General features: G+C 45.6%; 1 protein-coding gene across 1 annotated transcript in view; it reads right to left on the reverse strand.

Annotated features, from left to right (window-relative positions):
- Positions 1–14067, reverse strand: part of DRAM1 (DNA damage regulated autophagy modulator 1) — a 41291-nt gene extending 27224 nt beyond the window's left edge. Inside the window, exon 1 of the mRNA XM_006058800.4 lies at positions 13455–14067. Coding sequence (XP_006058862.1) covers positions 13455–13585 — 131 coding nt within the window. The 5' untranslated portion in view covers positions 13586–14067. The remainder of the gene's footprint in view (positions 1–13454) is intronic.
- Between the last annotated feature and the right edge of the window lie 3422 nt (positions 14068–17489).

The raw sequence follows: 17489 nt of genomic DNA on the forward strand, positions 1-17489 counted from the left end.
AAATGACTTGCTGTTTTCTCACTTTATCCACATGCAATTACCTCTATCAACCCAAATTCCCTCTTTGTTCATTCATACAACATTTTCAAAATAGTGCTAAGCATCTCCTACTTGGTGGGAATTGTGCCTGGTGATGAGGATACAAAGATGAACAGATGATTCACTTTGAGAAGCTTCAGGCAGTTCAGTTCATTCGCTCAGTTGTGTCCAACTCTTTGCAACCCCATGAAAAAGCTTAGTATCTAATAAAAAAAAATCAGATTTATTGATTCAACTTATAGTTACTGATAGCCTCTTATGCAGCAGGCAATTCTGTAGAAGGGCTTCCCAGGTGGCTCAGTGAGTGGTAAAGAATCTGCCTGCCAATACAGGAGACGCAGGAGCTGCGGGTTCCATCTCTGAGTCAGGAAGATCCCCTGGAGAAGGAAATGGGAACCCACTCCAGTATTCTTGCCTGGAAAATTCCATGGACAGAGGAGCCTGGTGGGCTACAGTCCATGGGACCACAAAGAGTCGGACATGACTAAGCAACTAAGCTTAGTCACGAATGCAGTGGCAAGCAAAACAGAAAAAGTCCCTCCTTTGTGGAATTACATTCTTTTGGGGGGGCAATAAAAATCATCTAGGAGTAATGCATGCTGTGAAGAAGAGGCAAGTTGGATAAGAGGACAGGGAGAGATATATGAGCCATCCACCAGAGACAGGGTAATGTGGGAAGGGTACTTGAAACAGAGATCTGAATGAAGTGGAATGTTTGGGCCAGGAAAATTACAAGCAGAGGGCAAAGCCAAGTCAAAGGCCAGAAAGTGGCAATATATCAGAGGAACTGGAAGGAAAGAGGCATGGCTGGAGGGGAGTGAGCCAAGACCTGAGTGCACACGGGCAAGGGGATCATGGAGAGCCCCACAGGTCATGTGAGTCAAGGCAAGGACTCTGTTACTCTAAACATGAAGGGAAGCCACTGAGGGCTGAGAGCAGGGAACTGATATCAAGTTGACTGATGTTGTTAAAGAATATTGCAAAAAGACTGTGAAGAGGCAGGCATGGACCAGGGAGACTTAGGAAGTAATTTCAGTAGTTTATCAAGAGAGGACAGTGGCTTGGACCAGAATGGTAATGAAGAGGGAGGCATAAGAGGTCAGATTCTAAAAATTTTTCTGAGAGGAGTCTCTAAAAGACCATCTCTGCTTGGACTATAGCTGCTAAGATTACAAAAGGAAAAAAGTTAACATTTCCTCAACACTTATACTTGGCCAGGTTCATCTTATTTGGTGTTTAGAATGTTATAAGGAAAGTACTTACTGTCACCTTAAAGAAGAAAAACTGAGACATAGAAAAGAAACTTTGCCCAAGGCCACAGAAACTGTAAATGGGGAAGCCAAGTCATGCACCTGGAGCTGTCTGACTTCGATGGATACAGTTCAGAACTCTCCTCTGCTCCTATGTTACATTTCTTTTTATTGTAACATGTCATCTCCACATGAATTTACAGAACTGTGCATCGTACAATTGGGTTCATACCAGCTCCCTTCTGAAGTCATTAGTAATTTGTCCTTAGTATGCTTTGACTCTACACTTCATATTCCTGATGGACTGAAATGCAATTACTGTTGAAAAGAGGACTGTTCAGTGGAGCACTCTTTTTTAAGTTGAAATTAAGCATTAATGTTGAAAAGCTGTCAACCCTGCATCAGTCAAAGACTTCCGAGCAACCCTCTACTGCCTTTTAAAAAGTAGAGCTAGCAGAAGAAAAACATGCACAGGTTTAAGTCAGTGGTGAAAAGAAAGAATTTTATGTAATCAAAGATTTTGAAAACCTTAAACAGAGGAGAAATTATGAGAAACCTATATGCAGGTCACGAAGCAACAGTTAGAACTGGACATGGAACAACAGACTGGTTCCAAATAGGAAAAGGAGTACGTCAAGGCTGTATATTGTCACCCTGCTTATTTAACTTCTATGCAGAGTACATCATGAGAAACACTGGGCTGGAAGAAGCACAAGCTGGAATCAAGATTGCTGGGAGAAATATCAATCACCTCAGATATGCAGATGACACCACCCTTATGGCAGAAAGTGAAGAGGAACTCAAAAGCCTCTTGATGAAAGTGAAAGTGGAGAGTGAAAAAGTTGGCTTAAAGCTCAACATTCAGAAAACTAAGATCATGGCATCTGGTCCCATCACTTCATGGCAAATAGATGGGGAAACAGTGGAAACAGTGTCAGACTTTATTTTTGTGGGCTCCAAAATCACTGCAGATGGTGATTGCAGCCATGAAATTAAAAGACGCTTACTCCTTGGAAGGAAAGTTATGACCAACCTAGATAGCATATTCAAAAGCAGAGACATTACTTTGTCAACAAAGGTCCGTCTAGTCAAGGCTATGGTTTTTCCTGTGGTCATGTATGGATGTGAGAGTTGGACTGTGAAGAAAGCTGAGTGCTGAAAAATTGATGCTTTTGAACTGTGGTGTTGGAGAAGCCTCTTCAGAGTCCCCTGGACTGCAAGGAGATCCAACCAGTCCGTTCTGAAGGAGATCAGCCCTGGGATTTCTTTGCAAGGAATGATGCTAAGGCTGAAACTCCAGTACTTTGGCCACCTCAAGCAAAGAGTTGACTCATTGGAAAAGACTCTGATGCTGGGAGGGATTGGGGGCAGGAGGAGAAGGGGACAACAAAGGATGAGATGGCATCACCAACTCAATGGACGTGAATTTGAGTGAACTCTGGGAGTTGGTGATGGACAGGGAGGCCTGGCATGCTGCAATTCATGGGGTCACAAAGAGTTGGACATGACTAAGCGACTGAACTGAACTGATAGTTGATTCAGAAGGCAAACAACACTACGAGCTGTGGAAGTTTAGGATCTTTGATTTCCTTATTGCACTGTAAAGACTGAAATGTCATTAAGTAATGTCAGAATATGTGACTGTATACACAGCTGCTGCTGCTAAGTCGCTTCAGTTGTGTCCAACTCTGTGCGACCCCATGGACGGCAGCCCACCAGGCTCCTCCATCCCTGGGATTCTCCAGGCAAAAATACTGGAGTGGGTTGCCATTTACTTCTCCAATGCATGCATGCATGCTAAGTCACTTCAGTTGTGTCCGACTCTATGTGACCCTATGGACAGCAGCCCACCAGGCTCCTCTGTCCACAGGATTCTCTAGGCAAGGATACTGGAGTGGGTTGCCATTTCCTTCTCTGACTGTATACACAGAGACCTCATTATCCTATTATTTATTATCTCAAGTCCCATTGTTGCAGCTGAACAAGGAAGCAAAAGTCACCATTGCCTGAAATTCACCGTAGTTAAGAATCAAAACCTTGGGACTTCCCTTGTAGCTCAGTCAGCAAAGAATCTACCTGCAATGCAGGAGACCTGAGTTCGATTCCTGGGCTGGGAAGATCCCCTGGAGAAGGAAATGGCAACCCACTCCAGTATTCTTGCCTGGAGAATCCCATGGATAGAGGAGCCTGGCAGGCTACACACAGTCCATGGGATCACAAGAGTCAGACATGACTTAGTGACTAAACCACAATAATCAAAAAACCTGGTTTAAGCAGGAAGCCATCAAAAACTAGGTGAATATGGTGGGAGTGGGGTGGGGAGTAAATCAGGAGTTTGGGATGAACACACACACACTAATATATATAAAATAGATATATAACAAGGATCTATTGTATAGCCCAGGGAACTATATTCAATATCTTATAATAATAACCTATAATGGAAAAGAATTTGAAAAATAATATGTATATACATAACTGAATCACTTTGCTATGCAACTGAAACTAACAAAACATTGTAAATCAACTATATTTCAACTAAAAACAATAAATAAAAATTATATGAATATGTACACACCACAAATATACAACTGTCCATACATTCATCTGCCTGTGTACTGACGCTGGCCAAGGCTGTAACGTGTGTTACATGAGTCCACTATGTGTCCTCCTGGCATACACACCACATGTACTGTGGATGATCTCATTTCCAGTTTCAGTGTCTTTACAGTGGAGGGAAATCTTACAAACACTTCTGAAGCAGTTGCAGTACCGAATCCTTCTAGTTTTTCATCAGGTTCTGTACATCCTTACACTTGTCATAAACACTACTAAATGGACTGCAATTTTTGACAAGTTGTCTCTTTGGAATCTTTCCGAAGCATTCAACTGAGTTCCCTTAGAAATGACAACTATCTTTTTGCATTCGCAGCCCAACAGTTCCTGTACACTGATTTTAAATCACACAATCACAGTAGAGAGAATACATCTGGCATAAACTCATTTGGGAACCAACACAGCTAGCATTTGACAGGTGGACAAAGAAATAGATGAGAGAAGAGAGCGAGCAGCTCTGAGAGAGGCCACTGCTGGGAGAGGTTTCCAGGGACCCCCAGCTTCCGTCACTGCATTTTTCAGAGAATGAGTTTATCAGTTAGGAGAGCAAGTTGATTAAGTTGAGGTTGGTTAAGAAAGCTACTATTATATTCACAAACTGAGCGGTTATAAAATTAGCCCTCACCTCAACCAAATGTCTTTTGCCACTTAACACTGGCATCTATCCAGACCAATGTGGACTGGTCCCTTGATATTACTAATAGCAAACACTAACAGAGAACTTATGTTCTTGACCAGGGCACTGATGAGTTCTAAGTGAGTTCACATGTTCATGCATCAGGCAGGTGCTATTATTAACCCACAGAGAAGCAAAAAGTCAAATGAATTGTCCAAACTCCCACAGCTGGTGTACATGGCAGAGTTGTATTCAAATCAAAGGTATCTACTCCAAAGTTGTTCCCTTACTTAGCACACTATGTTCCCTCTGAGTATGATTATCAAGTGTTGTTCAGTTCAGTTCAGTTCAGTCGCTCAGTCGTGTCCAACTCTTTGCGACCCCATGAATCACAGCACGCCAGGCCTCCCGGTCCATCACCAACTCCTGGAGTTCACTCAGACTCACACCCATCGAGTCAGTGATGCCATCCAGCCATCTCATCCTCTGTCGTCCCCTTCTTCTCCTGCCCCCAATCCCTCCCAGCATCAGAGTCTTTTCCAATCAGTCAACTCTTCGCATGAGATGGCCAAAGTACTGGAGTTTCAGCTTTAGCATCATTCCTTCCAAAGAAATCCCAGGGCTGATCTCCTTCAGAATGGACTGGTTGGATCTCTTTGCAGTCCAAGGGACTCTCAAGTTAAATACTTGTAAATACTCACAAATAGCACTACAAAGGGAGGGTGTAAAATATGGAAACTTTCATGAAGTCAACAGAAATGATCTTGGAGGACAACCGGAACCACAATCAAAGTTAATGAACAATGAACACTGGCAGAATGAGCTAACAGTTGAAGAGAGGCTGAGAAGACTAATAATACGGACCCTTCCGCTGCGAATGATCTTAGCAATCACACAGTATATACTAATCACCGACTACGTGTTTCAGTTGACTTTATTGGCAAAGTAACGTCTCTGCTTTTTAATATGCTGTCTAGGTTTGTCATAGCTTTTCTTCCAAGGAGCAAGCGTCTTTTAATTCTATGGCTGCAGTCACCATCTGCAGTGATTTTGGAGCCCCCAAAAATAAAGTCTGTCATGGTTTCCATTGTTTCTCCATCTATTCATTACAGGAACTTTATCTTTTGCTCCTCTAGGAGCTTTATCTTTTCATTCTGGTTTATCCATTAGAAATGGATTTTGTTCCTTATAAGCATTAGCACATAGTTATGATTATATATATAAAACCTAAATTTTGTGATTATTAACTAAATAAGGATAATTTTTAGCCAGTTTTGGAGTTAAAGACCCAACCTCTTTTATGTTGTTCACTATGTGATTTGGCCTCCCTTTTGGCTTAATCCTCGGTGATCCCAGTTTTCTGCCACCACTCACTAGGCAGGGTGCATGGTTATGAGGAGGAACAATGGGAATAGCCAAAGACCTCTGAGAAGGTAACAGGCAGGAAGGTCAGGGATCTCCAAACAGAGGAAATAGGCTGCAAGTGTCAGACATTTTTCTCTCGCTTAAGCGGTAGGAGGAAACAAACTAGTGATATTTTTTCCCCTTCTCTATACAAATTTAAAAGGAGGTTTCTCTTAAAATAATGTGCTGCCATAATGACACCTGGTTTCACCTGAAGTTAATTATTCTCAAACCTTGAGTTAACCAATGCATTTTTCTTATGGAAATGTTTGTCTTAAGCTATGTTAATGTACTATGCATTTACCCTAGACTCTGTCTTCAAGTGGTTGTGGTTGCCGCCAAATGGCTCAGAACCTACTCAACAAACCATTATGTTAAACTCAGAATTTGTTCCCCTAATCTGTGTAAATGAAACTATTTGTATGCTAATCTGCCCTTCTACAAGATTCAAGTCAATGGTTTCATGGCCTGGGATGAATCTTCTGGTGTCAAGATTATCCCAAAATGCATCTTATGGGTGAGGGGCCTGGTGCCATTCTGAGTTTTAAGACATTCCTTTCATTCATTAACAGACTGCTAGTGACTATATAACATCCAGCTGAAGACTAGCAGGGAGGTACTCTTTCTGCCCCTTTCTGATGCCTATGTCAGAAGCTTTCTCTATCTCCTTTATACTCTAATAAAACTTGATTACACAAAAGCTCTGAGCAATCAAGCCTCATCTCTGGCCCTGGATTGAATTCTTCTCCTCCGGAGGCCAAGAATCCTGGCATCTTTTCGTGGGTCAGCAACAACCTTTCACCACAAGCCACCCAGGTGGCATAGTGGTGAAGAATCTGCCTGCAGTGCATGAGACCCAGGTTCAATCCCTGGGTTGGGAAGATCCCCTGGAGAAGGGAATGGCAACCCACTCCAGTAGCCTTGCCTGGAGAACCCCATGGACAGAGGAGCCTGGTGGGCTACAGTCCATGGGGTTGCAAAGAGTTGGACACGACTGAGTGACTAACACATACACACAAGCCACCCAGCAAACGGTACTTGCACAAAACGTGAGACTAGGCTAATGAAAAGCAATCAGGATACAGAATTGGCAAAAAATTAAAACTAAAGGGCCACAGAATATTCTGGAAGTAGGAGACACAGGCCAAAGCAGAAGGTATAAAAAGAGAAAGGCTTATCAGCTGGGATAAAGGTGACTGAAAATAGCCTGAGGGATTTGGTAGGAGAAGAAATATAAGAACTATAACAAGTTAAGCATGATTGTACTTAAGAATATGGGTGTGGCCTTGCAAAATCTAAACAAATTCTTTGAGGTTGACTTTTATTTGTCTTTGGTTTTCACATCCCTGCATTAATGGGCTTCTCAGGTGGCGCTAGTGGTAAAGAATCTGCCTGCCAATGCAGGAGAGGTATGCCTGTGTTGAGAAGATTCCCTGGAGGAGGAAACGGCAACCCACTCCAATTCTCCATGTGCCAGGAGAATTCCATGGACAGAGGAGCCTGGCAGGCTACAGTCCATAGGGTCGCAGAGTCGGACACAACCGAAGCGACTTAGCACGCACGCAGTACAGAAACTATTTGTTGAATTTGGTGACTGTTTTAATCCCCATGCTTCTAATTTAATTTTCTGACAGGAAACATTCATTTGGCTGAAAAATAAATTCATCTAAAAAGGTATGCCAAGTTTAGAAGATGTTACCTTTGGGAGAAACTGGGAAAAAAAGATACATGAAGATGACCTACAGTGGGTAGGGGGCGTGAATGGGAGGGAGGCTCATGAGGGAAGGTATATATGTATACTTATGGCTGACTCACATTATCGTATGCAGAAACTAACACAACATAGTAAGCAACTATCCTCCAATTAAAAAAAAAAAGACACATGGGATCTTTAATATTTTTTATAACTGGATGTAAAATGACAGTTATCTTAAAATTAAAACATTAATTTTTTTTTTAAGTATGGCAAGGCAAGTCTTATTCCCACCCTTTTATTTCCATCTGCTAAGGTCTCATTGACCATGTGATCATGGCCACCTCCTTCAATCATACATAGATAAACCACTTTTATTAGTTTCTTCATGCAAGCTAATACAAATGTATATTATTTCTCCCTCACCATCTTTACCATGGTAGCTATTTGGTTCTGAGTCTTGCTTTTTTCCATGTAACAATGTAATGGAAATTTTAAAGAGCGTATTTATGTGTAGAGAACTTTTGTTTGAGGTATTCTTAGGTAAATCATACTTATTTAGCCAGTCCTCTACTGAGGGACATTTGTATTGTTTCCAACCCTTTGTTATTAAAAGCCGTTATTAATACTATATAGATATTGTATTTGTGTCATTTTGATAACTAGTGCCTAAGTCCCTTCACAGAGACTGAATCATTTTACATTCCCACCAGCGATGTATGGGAGCCTGTTGTCCCAAAGTCTCGACAGTAGAATGTGTTATCAAACATTTGGGTTTCTGCCAATCCAGTAGATTTTAATTTTTGTTCCATTCATGAGGTTGAGTATATTTCCATTTGTCCAATATACTGAAGAATAACAATGTTATCAGAAAATTCAGCTTTCATAAGAAAGCTTAATTTGATTATTTACTGGAAAGAGGTCCTTCCACAGTTCTGGATCTTATTTAAAATGCATTGGCTAGGGCATCCCTGGTGGCTCAATGGTAAAGAATCTGCATGCCAACGAAGGAGACTCGGGTTTGATCCCTGATCTGGGAAGATACCACCTGCTGTGGAGCAACGAAGCCCGTGCACCACAATTACTGAGCCTGTGCTCTGCTGTGCTGCTGCTAAGTTGATTCAGTCATGTCTGACTCTGTGCGACCCCATAGACGGCAGCCCGCCAGTCTCCCCCGTCCCTGGGATTCTCCAGGCAAGAACACTGGAGTGGGTTGCCATTTCCTTCTCCAATGCATGAAAGTGAAAAGCGAAAGTGAAGTCGCTTCAGTGATGTCCGACTCTTAGCGACCCCATGGACAGCAGCCTACCAGGCTACTCCGTCCATGGGATTTTCCAGGCAAGAGTAGTGGAGTGGGGTGCCACTGCCTTCTCCAGAGCCTGTGCTGTAGAGCCTGGGATCTCCAACTATTGAGCCCATGTGCTGCAAACTACTAAAATCAGCACACCCTAGAACCTGTGCTCCTCAACAAAAGAAGCCACTGCAAGGAGAAGCCCGCACACTGCAATGAAAAGTAGCCCCTGCTCAACTCAGAGAAAAGCCAGGGCAGCAACAAAGACCCAGCACAGCCAAAAGTAAATAAGCAAAATTAAAATGCAATGGCTAGTGGTGATCATTTCATAATGTACAGAGATTGCTATGTTGCACACCAGGAGCTAAGAAACTGTGGTAGGTCAATTACACTTCAAAACAAACATTAGATCTGAAGTTTCCAGAGGTGGGGGTTGGGGGAGGAAAAACACAAAGGTAGCCAAAAGGGAAGCCTGGCGTGCTGCAGCCCATGGGGTTGCCAACAGTCCGACACGACTGAGCGATTGAACAACAAGCCAAAAGGCACACACTTACAGCTGTAAGATACGGAAGTAAAGTACAACATGAGTAATATAATGAACACTGCTGTATGTTAAGAGAGTAAATCTTAAGGGTTTTCATCACATGGAAAAAATATTTTTTCTTTTATTTTGTATCTATATGAGATGATAGGTAGTCACTAAAATTATTGTGATGATCATTTCATGATGTACATAAGTTAAATCATGATACTCTACACCTTAAGCTTACTCACCACTGTATGTTAACTGTATCTCAATAAAACTGGAAGATAAGCAAAATTGTAAAATGGAATGGCTTTTATTTAAAGTGTTCAGTGTTGTTTAAAAACATCAGAAGATCAAATTGACTAAACAATGACTTCACGTCAAAGGGTCATCGTTCAGTCCCTAAATCGTGTCCAACTCTTTACGACCCCATGGACTGCAGCATGCCAGGCTTTCCTGTCCTTCACTATCTCCTGGAGTTTGCTCAAACTCACCTTCATTGAGTCTGTGATGCCATCAACCATCTCGTCCTCTGTCATCCCCTTTTTCTCCTGCCCTCAATCTTCCCCAGCATCAGAGTCTTTTCCAGTGAGTTGGCTTTTTGCCTCAAGTGGCCAAAGTATTGGGTGCTCACCCTAAATATGTCCAAAACACTGACCCACCACCAAGGGCCCATCAAGCCTTCCCTAAAGGGCTCTGCCCCACCCTGGAGGGAAGAGAAACAAGACTCACAGATGAACACCCAAGAAATAGTAAACTCAACAAATATTGGAGCCTTCATGGATCTTATAGGATCAACATAATAAATAAGCAAATCATATCATTTGTTAGAAGGTAATAGGTCCTGTGGTAAACAAGACTGGGTTGAGGACAGGGGATCAGGAGCCCTGTGGGCCATCAGAGCAGGACTCACAGAGATAATATTCAAACAAAGAAGGAAATAGGGAAGAAAGACTGTGATAATCTGGAGGTAGAGCATTCTGGTAGACAACAGCCAGTGCAAAGGCCAGAAGGAAGATGTGTGCCTAACATGCTCAAGATCCAGGCAGGAGGCCAAGGAGGCTGGAGGAAAGTGGAGGGAATGAGGGTAAGGAGGAATTGGAGGCTTCTTTGAGGGCAGAGATGAGTTAGACAATTAAGTTGTTGTGCAGGCTCAGTCGTGATTGACTCTTTGCGACCCCATAGACTGCAGCCTGCCAGGCTCCTCTGTCCATGGGATTTTCCAGGCAAGAATACTGGAGTGGGCTGCCATTTCCTTCTTCAGGGGATCTTCCCAATCCAGGGATCGAACCCTGTCTCCTGTGTCTCCTGTATTGGTAGGTGACTTCTTTACCACCTAGGTAAGGTCTAGGCCAACCAGATAAATTTGGAGTTAATCCCGTCCTGTCCTTGCCCTTCTGATCTTGCCCTTGCCCTGGCCTCAGAGACTTAAGTTTTCTAAGAGGGGCAGAGGTAATCCAGTGCTCCAGCCACTCCTGTAGGCATAAAGAGCAAACAACCTAAAGGCCCGAGGCACACTTAGGCAAGCAATCATGTGCTTGCAGGCTGAAGGCTGCAGGCAACAAGAGAACAATCTTGTACCTTTTTCTTCTATAATTCTGCTTTCTCCTGAAAGTTTTCTTTCCTTGCTAAATTTAAAATTTCTTCCTTGGAACGTCTGTGATTTGAGCATCTCACAACAGGTTGGTCCTGTCAACTGTTTCCCCTTTTCTGCACATCTAATATCTCACCTGGACGTGGTAGTGATCACCACCAGATCAGACTCCTGTGCTCACATGCTCAGTTGCTCAGTCATGTCTGACTCTTTGCAATGCCATGGACTGTAGCCCGCCAGGCTCCTCTGTCCATGGGATTTCCCAGGCAAGAATACTGGAGTGGGCTGCCATTTCCTTCTCCAGGGGATCTGCCCAACCCAGGGATTGAACCCATGTCTCCTGCATTGGCAGGTGAATTTTTCACCACTGATCCACCTGGGGAGCCCTCAGAAACTGCTACAAAGATTCAAATGCTGCCTCTGATCACCTACCCAATTCATACCAAATACTATCTGCCCCAGCTTCCCTGAGAGCTCAGTTGGTAAAGAATCCACCTGCAATGCATGAGACCCTGGTTCGATTCCTGGGTCAGGAAGAGCCACTGGAGAAGGGATAGGCTACCCACTCCAGTATTCTTGGGCTTCCCTTGCGGCTCAGCTGGTAAAGAATCTGCCTGCAGTGCAGGAGACCTGGGTTCGATCCCTGGATTGGGAAGACGCCCTGGAGAAGAGAAAGGCTACCCACTCCAGTATTCTGACCTGGAGAATTCCATGGACTGTATAGTCCATGGGATCACAAAGAGTCAGACAGACTGAGCCACTTTCAGTTTCACTGTCTGCCCCGACCTTCAAACTGGTGACAAACAAAGCTACTACTTTCTCAATAAAAAGCATTACAGGGGGAGAACTCTTTCTTTTTACACCAGTCTAAGAGGATCTATCCCACTTCAGAATCAAGAGAAGCGAGACAATGAGAACAGAGACTATTGAGGAGAAACCAAGCCGAGGTTTCTGCAGGGGCAGCAGGCCTGATGGGAAAGTCATCTTGCGTCGGCAAAACCACCGTTACTCCAGACTGGCTTCTGTGCATTCTTCTGTGCTTGCTTCCTTGCACCTTTAAACTCTAGTCTCCACTTGCTCCACCTTCATTTCCCCTTCGTCGTCTACTAAAAAGACTATATAGAGCATTGCCCTCCAGGCAGAACAGCTGCAAGAGGAAGAGGCCCTGCAATTTCTGTAATCTCTACAATCCCTACAATAATTAAGCAGTAACCTTAGGTCTCACCAACTTTCTAATCCTCTCACCAATCAATACAGATCCAGAGGGGTAAGACAGGATAGATACACCACTAGGATAAGGATGGATCTTTCTGATGTTTAAGGAATGCCATTAACACGGGCAAGGCACAGAGCTGGGAGCCACAGGAAATCCAGACATGTGTTCTGGGCACTGATAAAGTGACTCTCAATAAAGGTAGAGGCCAAACTTCCCCTGTGGTCCAGTGGTTCAGACTGTGACTTCTAATGTATGGGGCATGAGTCAATCCCTGGTGAGGGAATTAAGATCCCAACAGTGTGCCCCCAACCCCAAAAATAGGTAGAGGCAAAAACTCATGAAAAATGAAACTGTGTGGCAACAAGACCTGAGATGTCACCAATCACTGACAATCTGAAGACCAAGTACCCAGAGGGATCTTGGGCAGCTCCATACAAAAGAACTTAGAGCCGCTCTCAAAGACCCAAGGGTAGCACGGTGGTGCTTCTGGCAGAGGGATTAATCTGGGTGTGAGTTCTGCTTCCAATTTCCCAGCTGTGACATCAGTGTCACACTGATGATATTTCAACATCTGCTTAAACTTAAGTTTTCTCGCAAGAAAGAGGAGCCAGACAGCTGCTTCTCTAGGATGTTGGGAAGCGGAAGTGAAATCCAGGAGCTGCTTTAGCATAGGGCTTCCCTGGTAGCTCAGATGGTAAAGATTCTGCCTGCAATGTGGGAGGTGCAGGTTCCATTCCTGGGTCAGGAATATTCTCTGGAGAAGGGAATGGCAACCCACTCCAGTATTCTTGCCTGGAGAATCCCATGGACAGAGGAGCCAGGCGGGCTACAGTCCGTAGGGTCGCAAAGAGTCGGACGCGACTGGGCGACTAGATTTACTACACAGTCAGCAAGTGCCATCCATCAGGACCCACTCTGGTCTCAATACCGCCCAAGAGGCGTCTGCCCAATACCCAGTCTGCAAGTTCTCCTGTCTATGCTGAGCCTCTCAGGATGCCACTCTGTTCAGTGTCGGGGTAAAATCGGAACTGCTCAGCTCCCACGCCCTGTCTCCCAGTCCATCCCGGGACCACCGGGGGCACCCTCTTCTATACGTGGGTACCCGATCTTTCAGCAGGACGCTCAGTGGGGTCTGGACACCTTCCTTTGGCATCAGCAGCGCTCCCCGCGCGGTGCCCCGCGTCCAGCCTCGCTCTGCCGGCTCCTCACCTGATGTAGGGGAGAAAGGGGTTGACGTGCCCGGAGAGCACGGCGACCACGTAGGAAATGATGAAGGCAGCGGACGACCAGGTCACCAGCAGGAAGGGGACGAAGGCCATTCCCCGGAGAAAGCACAGCATCGCGCCGCCACAGCCGGGAGGGCGCTGCGCTCTGCGGAGCCGGGCCGCGCGGCTGGTCGCTGGGCTGCTCCGCGCTGCCGGGAGGCCGGGGCGGCGCACGTGCGGTGAACTGCCGCGGGCTGCCGGGCTGACCCGAGGCTCCGCGACGGCGGGGCAGGCCCGGCTCCGGAGGGAGGGGAGGCGCGGAGAGCGGAGCGAGGAGGCTGGCGGCAAGGCAGCGGCCGGGGGTGGGTGGGGCGCGGGCGGCCCGGGCTTGTTGCGAAACCAGTGAAGTCACAAAGCGGCGGCCCTCGCCGACTTGCCCGGCGCGCGGCGACTTCCCCGCGGACGCGACGCCGGGGCTGCCGGGGACCCGGCTCCTTTCGGTTTTGGTTCGGCCTCCCGGCGCGGGACGCGGCGGGGATGCCCGCCCAGACGGTCCCAGTCTACCCGCGCCGTCCTGCCTCTTGCGCAACTCCGGAGAAACGGTTCAACTCCTCCCCGCCCCTCCTCCTCCCCTCGGGGTTTCCGGGGTACCGGGCCTCGAACCCCGACGGCTTCCTCTGCGTGGTCCCGCCGCCCGCGCGTCCCCAGGGAGAGCGTGACCACCGCGTGGTGACATCTACCGCGTCCCGCCCGGCTGCACGGCTCCGGGCAAAACTGTTGGGTGACGTTCTCCAGGCCATGGGACATGGATGTGGCACCCACCTGGGCGGTGTCCACCTGGAAACCCGGAGCATGTGGAGGCTGGGGGTTGCGGGAGTGAGGGTGGGGGGCCGGACTGAGCTCTGGCCGAGCCTGTGCTGCCCACAGTTCTACTTCCCTCGTCCCTCCCACCCCTAGGCGGACTTCTCTTTCCTAGAAATTAAGTTTCTGTTTCTCTCACGGATCAGGGTTAGCCCAGGTTTGGAGCTATGTCGTAAGATTGGTAATAGTGACTTCGTATATTTCAAACCCTGCGAAAGGGATTTGTGCTCCGAGGCGCTTGCAAGCACGGTGATTTTGAAATACAGTTTAGGAATTCTGAGCCCAAGGTATGTGACGTCACGGGGTCGCTGGTAACCAAACGTGGGTTCCTTTAAGCCACGTAAACATTTCTTGGGTGTCACACCTTGCTAGGGGACAGGATACAAAGATTTAAATAGTTTCATGGGGTTTAGGCGACTGACATATCAAAATAAAATACATTGTATGGAATATTAAACAAAAATTATAATCTTTTAAAAAAATAAATAAGATATGCTTAGAGTTGAGAGGCAGGTGCTGCTGCTCAGATGAAGAACCAAGGACCTTTTCCTGACAGATACTACAGTTTTTTAAACCATTGCTCTTCACGCAAAGAGAGGAGACTAGCATTTGTAATTCAAGGAGACAGCAGGAGAAAATGCATAGATTGCAAACTACCTGGTTTTCTGGAACTGGAAAAGCATGCAAGAGGAACTCCATGGTAATCCAGTCGTTAGGACTACACTCTTCCACTGCAGAAGTCACTGGGTTCAATCCCTGGTGGGGGAATTGAGATTTCACACGCAGTGTGTGCTTAGTCGTTCAGTCATCTCTCTTTTCAGCCCTTTGGACTGTAGCCTGCCAGGCTCTTCTGTCCATGGAATTTTCCAGGCAAAAATACTGGAGGAGGTCGTCATTTCCTCTTCCTGTGATCTTCCTCAGGGATCGAACCTACCTCTCTTGCATTGGCAGGTGATTCTTTACCACTGTGCCACCTGGGAAGCAGAACTACCAAATAAATACATGAACCATTAAAATAAAGACAGACAAGAAAACACACTACTGTAAGGTGGACAGTGGAGAGGTGAGCAAAGAGGCTGCAGCACCTGAGCCCTACTAAGAATCTTATTTGGTTTTGGTTTTGGTAGTGAGGGGAGTTGGAGAAGGTGATGGCACCCCACTCCAGTACTCTTGCCTGGAGAATCCCATGGATGGAGGAGCCTCGAAGGCTGCAGTCCATGGGGTAGCAAAGAGTTGGACACAACTGAGCGACTTCACTTTCACTTTTCACTTTCATGCATTGGAGAAGGAAATGGCAACCCACTCCAGTATTCTTGCCTGAAGAATCCCAGGGATGGGGGAGCCTGGTGGGCTGCCATCTATGGGGTCGCACAGAGTCGGACATGACTGAAGCGACTTAGCAGCAGCAGCAGCAGTAGTGGGGGGGGGGGTAGGAACATGGACAGACTTGTATTTCAGGAGATCATTGAGGCTGTGGGAGGAGTGACCACAAATCCAATAAAGCAGAAGCTTTTAATTAGCTTCTTTTTAAGAAAATATTACAAAAGCTGGCATCCTTAGTGATCCGTTGTAGGTCTCTCTCTACTTAGGTTTCTCTGTTCTGAAAACCCACTCTCTTCCCTGGCCTTCCTTTCCTTCCCTGTCACCTCCTGTTTCTCTTCTACTCTGCAAACATGCTGTACCTTGCTGTGCTTAGTTGCTCAGTTATGTCCGACTCTTTTCAACCCCATGGACTGTAGCCCACCATGCTTCTCTGTCCGTGGGGCTTCTCCAGGCAAGAAAACTGGAGTGGGTTGTCATGTCTTCCTCCAAGGGATCTTCCCAACCCAGGGATCGAACCCAGGTCTCCCACATTGCAAATGGATTCTTTACTGTCTGAGCCACCAGGAAAGCCCACTCTACAACTGATCTGATTTTAAAAACCCTCCCTGAGGCAGGGGAATTATGACATCAAATGGAATTCACTTGATCTTTTTATCTCTCTGTTCCTTAAGTCCCTTAAACAATCCAATTGGCTAATCACTTTTTGTTTGCTTGTTTGTTTTTATTAAACTTTTTACTTTGAAGTATAGCTGATTAACAGTGTTCTGATAGTTTCAGGTGGACAGCAAAGGGACTCAACCATATATATGCATGTATCCATTCTCCCACAAACTCCCCTTCCATCAGAACATTGAGCAGGCTGCCACAGAACATTGAGCAGAGTTCCCTGTGCTATACAGTAGGTCCTTGTTGGTTATCCATTTTAAATAAAACTGTGTGTACATGTCCATCCCAGACTCCCTAACCATCCCTTTCCCCCGGCTAACCACTTTTAACCCAAACATACAAGAGTTGTCTGACTATAAAGGTAGTAAGAATTTTGTTGTTTAACATAAGTATGTACACATGTATATATTTAAATGGATTCATAAGTGTAACTAACTGTACACGCATACATATGGTGTGTACCAGTCCTAAGGAACCCAGGGCTGCTTTCCCTTCCAAAAGCTTTTGATGCCATAAATCTTTGACACCCACTCCTTAGAATGGTAAAGTTTATACAGTAAGAAATGCAAAAATACTGAAAAACATCCTTACTGGTGAAGGAAACCAGAATATGTCACCCCCAAATATGTCTCTCTAACATATTGGTTTGAGCTGAATCCAATTAAGAAGGAGCAAAAGCAGAAAAAGTTCTCTCTACCCTCTTCCTTTCTGTCTACAACTCTTCTCTTCTGCTCTCAGTTGTGTCCGACTCTTTGTGACCCTATGGACTAGCCTGCCAGGCTTCTCTGTCCATGGGATTTTTCAAGCAAGAATACTGGAGTGGGCTGCCATTTCCTACTCTATGAGATCTTTCTGACCTAGGGATCAAACCCGCATCTGTTGCATCTCCTGCATTGGCAGGCAGATTCTTTATCACTGTGCCACCTGGGAAGCCCCTTTCTGTCTAAAGGCAGAATATAAATTTCCTTTGTTGAAGAGAGTTCTAGATTCTTAGCCCAGAGATGACACCAGAGGAATCTGCAAACAAGCCTCACCTGACTCACTTCCCCCAATATATTACATTCCCACAGTTTCCCGCCCTTGGAAGCCCACAAACGTTTTCCCTTGTCCAGTCATTTCTGTACAAACTTATTGTTTCTTTGTTAAGATGCTGTATACACCCAAGTTCTAGCTCTCCCTTTGTTACTCA

Source organism: Bubalus bubalis, chromosome 4 (assembly GCF_019923935.1).
Source record: "Bubalus bubalis isolate 160015118507 breed Murrah chromosome 4, NDDB_SH_1, whole genome shotgun sequence".
Taxonomy (NCBI): domain Eukaryota; kingdom Metazoa; phylum Chordata; class Mammalia; order Artiodactyla; family Bovidae; genus Bubalus; species Bubalus bubalis.